The sequence below is a fragment of the Megalobrama amblycephala genome, linkage group LG10, assembly GCF_018812025.1.
Source record: "Megalobrama amblycephala isolate DHTTF-2021 linkage group LG10, ASM1881202v1, whole genome shotgun sequence".
In the NCBI taxonomy this organism is placed as follows: Eukaryota; Metazoa; Chordata; class Actinopteri; order Cypriniformes; family Xenocyprididae; genus Megalobrama; species Megalobrama amblycephala.
Window position 1 is genome coordinate 22,259,579 of NC_063053.1, and position 6,892 is coordinate 22,266,470.

General features: G+C 32.7%; 1 protein-coding gene across 1 annotated transcript in view; it reads left to right on the forward strand.

Annotated features, from left to right (window-relative positions):
• The window catches only part of tasp1 (taspase, threonine aspartase, 1), a 47,756-nt gene that overhangs the window by 2,601 nt on the left and 38,263 nt on the right, over positions 1 to 6,892 (forward strand). The window contains exons 3-7 of the mRNA XM_048205436.1: positions 178 to 245; positions 929 to 997; positions 3,055 to 3,175; positions 3,762 to 3,846; positions 6,811 to 6,890. Of these exons, the coding sequence (XP_048061393.1) occupies positions 178 to 245; positions 929 to 997; positions 3,055 to 3,175; positions 3,762 to 3,846; positions 6,811 to 6,890 (423 nt within the window). The remainder of the gene's footprint in view (positions 1 to 177; positions 246 to 928; positions 998 to 3,054; positions 3,176 to 3,761; positions 3,847 to 6,810; positions 6,891 to 6,892) is intronic.

Consider the following 6,892-nt stretch of genomic DNA (forward strand, 5'->3'; position numbering starts at 1 on the left):
AAAAAGAAAACGAATGGATCAAACAGACTTTTCATGTATAAAAACTCACTTTATTCGCAAGAAAATGACTTCTAAAAAAACATGTCTCTCATGAGACGAGCAAAACTACAGACTGGTAACAGCTGAAGAACCTCACTTGTAAGAAATGTCTTATTTTTGATGATTTTATCTCCACAGGGGCAGGGTATCATTCAGAATCCAAAGCCAAGGAATACAAACATGTGTGCAAGAGAGCTTGCCAGAGAGTGAGTTGCATGTGATTCTTTTTTCAAAACTTGAAGCCTTAAGGTACTTCTGCATTTCTGCCGTGCCCTGTAACCTTTGGATAGCTCTGCCAGAGGTCACGTCAACAAGATGTCAGTTGAATGATATAATCAACTTTCATTCCCAGCTCAGTTTGCATGATTTCAGATATGTATTATGTAACATTTTTAACATGCATATGAATTCCTTCTTGCTTACTTTTGCAGACTGTTATTATATTGTCAGTATACAAAATGTAAGATATGCTAACAAAATTGTTTTGCAGCGTAGAGTAATGCATAGGTTGGCAAGTTGCAATGCAGTGCTTTTCCTTGTCCAGAGTGCTGTGTAAAGGATGAATAGAAGGGATCAGGCTCGAGTAAAACACCTGTGCCAGGGAATTTGAGTTATGTGTTGATAACACGACACCAGCAGCGACCCACGAGCTGCTGCCCGGCTTAATATACCATTCCACGCTCTCTGCTTGAAGCTTGTCGTGTGGAAAACACTGCAGCTTTATTTGTTTTTTAATCTCTTGGTATTTGATTATCATATATTTTATGTTTTGTCTAGATTATTTTAGTGTGATCTTTTCTGCATAAAGCTCCAGAATCCTGAAGTAGAGCAGAACACTCACTGGCAGACATGAGGTTGCTGTCATCAATTGTGATTTAATGTGTTTCAGGCTGTGGACAGGCTCAGAGCTGGAGGACTGGCGCTGGAGGCAGTGACAGCAGCTCTTTTAGAGCTAGAGGTGATGGTGGATCACAACAACTCAATAGACTCACAAAGAAAATGGAAATAAAATATATAGTAAACATTTCAGATATTAATGGGATGGCAAGGAAGTCAAATTCAACTATCTGTAAAAATGTTAATATTTTGAATTGGCTTTTAATTTTTACAATTTTAGCTTAATTTTAATAAGTTTATGTTTTTCTTTTTCTTTTTTATAGCTTTAATTTATTTTAATTTCAGTTTAGTACTTGTTCCAGTTAGTTGCCAAGGCAGCATTTCTAATTTTCTTTTAAGTTTTAATTGAACTTTTTTTATTTCAGCTTTATTTCAATTACCCTTAACATTTTTAGTTTTAGTTTACAATAATAAGACTGAAGGGATTGTACTGTTGTCTAACAAAATTACGTTTTTTGAGCTGAAGAAACATCTTTCCAAAAAGCTTTCAGTATACAAAAAATATACAGTTTTGAAAGTATGAATTGTAAAAATTACTTGTGATCTAGGACCTTAGACTGTAAGCCTATCCCTCATAGTCTAGTTTTGATCTGCGTAAAATTCAATATAGCGTTTACCCTGACTCTGACATTTCCACAAATTTCTTCAGTGTTCTGGCACTAACATGCCAGTTGACATGTCAGACCACTCAAACAGGGCAGTGCTTTGAAAGCGCTGCAGCGTTTAGACTTCTCAGGGACAGCAACCTGTGAATGACTTGCTTATAGTTGTGACTGCACATCAAGCTGGGAAAGGAAAACATAACATTTAACATAAACATATTTTAAAACATCTCAACTGCTTGAGTAAAAGTACAGACATCCTAATAAAATATTGCTCCAGTAAAAGTATTAAGTACTCCTTTTCAATTTTATTTGAGTAAAAGTACAGAAGTATTTGTTTTTGTTTTTTAATGTACTTAAGTATTAAAAGTAAAAAATACTGATTGATGAATGTCAGCTCAGTCAGCTGACATCATTATGAATTGTCAAGTTGCCAGCACTTGTCAATAAGGAAGATTATGTACAATAAGTACAATAAGTATTGGTCTGCAAATAAGAAAACATTTTATTTTATTACCAAATCTTGTTATAGACTGATAACTATTACTAATAATTCAAGTGCACAAACAAGTAAAAATTACCGTATAGTATCTAAAAAAAAAATTAAAATAAGGAAAAACAAAATGTGTGTAAATATGTGTTGACAAACAAATATAATATAAAAACAATATAATATAATATAAAAATATAAAATATAAAAACAGGCCAAAATGTGTTAACATTAATAAAAGCGCTGTGCAAACATACTAGTTTTATATTATTTGAAGCTGCTATGGCAGTGGGGAACATGCATGGGCATTAATTGGCATTATTTTAAAGTTATGTTTAGTGTTTACCTAAAACCTGTCCCTTTCAGATGGTAATACACAAATGTGGACATGTTCACAATCAAGCATTTCATACAGTGGGTTTAAATAGCTTGACCTCTTACAAACGGTTGTTTTTCTTAAACAACTGACAGTCATCCTAAAATTCTGCATTTGTAACTTTCTTTTTCGAGCGTTAGTCACACACGTTCTTAAGCTCTGAGGATGATCCAGTTCTTGGCTTATTTTAAGTCATTCTTGTGAATTCAGCGAATTGTTAACTGGAGACTCACTCTGAAGTGCAATCGGATCAGTCCAATTCACAATTGGAGTGCATTTTGTGAGTGATTTAACAGGTTAAGTGAAAAGAATCGGCTCGTTCCCGAATTGGACACTGCTATCGTGTCTCGGAGCAGTGACGTTTTCTTCAGTTCAAAATAACAAGGAACGACATGTTTTTATGAAATATATAATGGAGTAAAAAGTAAAATTTTATGCTTTGGAATCTTGTAAAGTAAAAGTTTCCCAAAACATAAATACTCAGATTATGTTAATAAAGATTTATGAAGAAGAAATACTTTGTTACTGTCCACTGCTTGTTTCTATATATATATATATATATATATATATATATATATATATATATATATTTTTTTTTTTTTAAGAAGAGAAAGAAATTGACCTTAAGGTTGATGTTTATTTATTAACAGGACTCCCCGTTCACCAATGCGGGCACCGGTTCCAACCTGAACATCTCGGGTGAGATTGAGTGTGATGCCAGCATCATGGATGGGAAATCCTTAAACTATGGAGCCGTTGGAGCCTTGAGCGGTGGGTGCTCTTAGAAACATCGGCGAGGCTGGTTTGAGCTTTTTGTCATGTGATGATGGTGCTATTTGAATTTCAAGCATAACAAATAAAGGCCGACCTCCTTAGCCTTTTATAGGAATGTGGCTAATTGCATTTGGTGTGTACAAGAATGATAAAATGCAAGACTAAAATATGTTTTTCCCCCCATTTGTTTATTTTGATAATAAATGTAAATGTTATAAATAATTTTGGTGTGGATTTTGGCCTTGATCTATGACACATTGTCTATTTCTTATCACTCAAAACTAATTGAGGCGTAAAACAGGACAGACTCTACCCAATCAACCTGTTGCCTTGTTGGTTAAAACAAGCAAAACTTGATTTGACATGCAGTGTCTTGAAATATTCTGCTCATCAACATAAAATATAAAGAAATATCTAGTCTCTTACTGATATTAGTGAAACATGTTAATTTTCTTTTTTTTGGTGCAATGAACTCTGCATTATCCTTCAACAAAAGTGCATGAGGAAGCCAGATGCAGATTTCATCTACCGTATTTAAAGCTGTCTTGAGCAAAAGTGATACTAATGCTGCTCTTTCTATCAGGAATCAAGAACCCAGTGCTGGTAGCCAGAAGACTATTAAGTGAAACTCAGAAGGGGAAGCTATCAGCTGGCAGGATCCCTCCCTGGTGAGCTGAGCTCTCTGATGTTGGCTTCCCGGCTATCAGCTTAGACATATACACAGTCCGACATACTTCATTGATGCCTCAGGGAAAGTATTCTGGTGTAAAACAGCAGCATTTCAATCAGAGTATGCAAAGAATACACAAACAAGAACTAAATTTGTGCAAGACAAAACATGCTTGGACTAAATGCATTTATCTTGTTGTGACAAATGTAGCAAGTGTATTTTCTTAGCTACAGGAAATAGGTGCCGATCATAGATTAAGACATTTTCTGTAGATGATCGCAGTGGCCCCAAAAAGTATTTACTTATGCCACATTCATTAGATAACAAAATATTGCACCAAGTTGAATTTATTTTAAGATAACTCAAAAACGCTTTCCAAACAAACATTTTCATATTTGTTGGGTTTTAAAGTAGGATGCCATATATACACTACACATTCAAAAGTTTGGGGTTGGTAAGATGTTTTTGAAAGAAGTCTGCATTTATTTGATCAAAAATACTATAAAATAGTAAAATTTAAGTCAATTCGATTTGATGTGTTAATATAATTCATTAGTTATGGGGAAAAGATAACGTGTTAAAGAATAAAAATAACGTGTTAAAGGTGCCCTAGAACTTTTTTTAAAAAAGATGTAATATAAGTCTAAGGTGTCCCCTGAATGTGTCTGTGAAGTTTCAGCTCAAAATACCCCATAGATTTTTTTTAATTCATTTTTTTAAATGCCTATTTTGGGGCATAATTAGAAATGAGCCGATTCAGGGTTTGTGGCCCTTTAAATCTTGTGCTCCATGCCCCAAGAGCTCGCGCTTGCCTTAAACAACATAAAAAAAATTCAAACAGCTAATATAACCCTCAAAATGGATCTTTACAAAGTGTTCGTAATGCAGCATGTCTAATCGCGTAAGTGTTTATTTGAATGTTTACATTGATTCTGAATGAGTTTGATAGTGCTCCGTGGCTAACGGCTAATGCTACACTGTTGGAGAGATTTATAAAGAATGAAGTTGTGTTTATGCATTATACAGACTGCAAGTGTTTAAAAATGAAAATAGCGACGGCTCTTGTCTCCGTGAATACAGTAAGAAATGATAGTAACTTTAACCACATTTAACAGTACATTAGCAACATGCTAATGAAACATTTAGAAAGACAATTTACAAATATCACTAAAAATATCATGATATCATGGATCATGTCAGTTATTATTGCTCCATCTGCCATTTTTCACTATTGTCCTTGCTTACCTAGTCTGTTGATTCGGCTGTGCACATCCAGACGTTCTGCCCTTGTCTAATGCCTTTCATAATGTTGGGAACATGGGCTGGCATATGCAAATATTGGGGGCGTACACCCCGACTGTTACGTAACAGTCGGTGTTATGTTGAGATTCGCCTGTTCTTCGGAGGTCTTCTAAACAAATGAGATTTATATAAGAAGGAGGAAACAATGGAGTTTGAGACTCACTGTATGTCTTTTCCATGTACTGAACTCTTGTTATTTAACTATGCCGAGGTAAATTCAATTTTTGAATCTAGGGCACCTTTAAAAATATACTGATTTTATACAACAGTTCAATAAAGTTATATTGTTAATTTAGACTACGAAAATATTGCCTAGAAGTCAGAGCAGAACTGTTGTACGAATTTGAGCAACAGACTGCCGTGTTTCTGAATTAATCTGCGTTTTGAACAAATCATTCGGGTGAACCAATGATTCAATGGCCCATTCATAAAGAGAGCCATTTACTTCATTCCTGAATGAATCAGCTGTTTGAATGAATGAATGAATGACTCAAAGACTTACTCATTAAGACATTTACTGACACCTACTGGCAGTTTTAGTTTCTTATTTAGAGTATCATTTCATTATTCATTATCATTTAAAAAACCATTAAAGGTATAGTTCACCAAAAAAAATGAAAATTCTGTCATTTACTCACCCTTATGGTCTCATGGTCATTGTAGCCTAAAGTTTGTGTAATAAATTCTCTGTTGAATCAAATAAAACATTTCGGTCCCACTTTATATTAAGTGGCCTTAACTACTATGTACTTACATCAAAAAATAAGTACAGCATACTTATTGGGTTCATATTGAATTGCAAAACACTTTTGCTGCTATTGAGGTGGGATATGGGTAAGGTTAGGGAAAGCTTCGGTGGTATGTGTAGGTTTAAGGGTAGAGGTAAGGTGTAAGGGATGGTCAACAGTGTAATTATAAATGTAATTACAGAAATTAATTACAGATGTAATTGCATGCAGGTGTTTTTAAAATATAAGTACAATGTAAAAACATGTATGTACACAATAAGTGCATTGTATCAAATGATTAATTAAAATGTAAGTACATAGTAGTTAAGGCCACTTAATATAAAGTGGGACCAACATTTCTTCTTAAAGCTACTTTTTAACATTTGATGCTCTTCTCATTTAACTCAATAATGACTTTAAATTATCTTTTGGAGATAATTTCTCAGCCAAATTTGATGTGCAATTAATTTTGTGAATTAATTTATCATTAAATTGTATAATTAATTAAATAAAAAAAAAATATATATATAAAAACATATATTTGTATATTAATTAATTTTATTAAAATAAATAAATATGTATTTATATATATATATATATATATATATATATATATATATATATATATATATATATATATATATATATATATATATATATATATATATATATATATATATATATAAATATATATTTATATATCTATATAAATATATAATATATTATTTATATATAATATAAATATAAATATTATATTTATATATAAATATAATATATATTTATATATATCCTGAAAAAGGCATGTTTCTTTCTTTTTTTTTTCTCTTTTTTTCTGAGTTTAAAGTTAAAACAGGAAACATTCGATATAAAAGAACATTTTGAAGTGTGATGAAATTGCTCCTTTTATGTAAATCACATCTCTACTTTGTCAGTTTTTTAGTGGGCAAAGGAGCAGAACAGTGGGCTGTCAGCCATGGTATCCCAGCATGCCCTACAGAGAAGATGACCACCAGT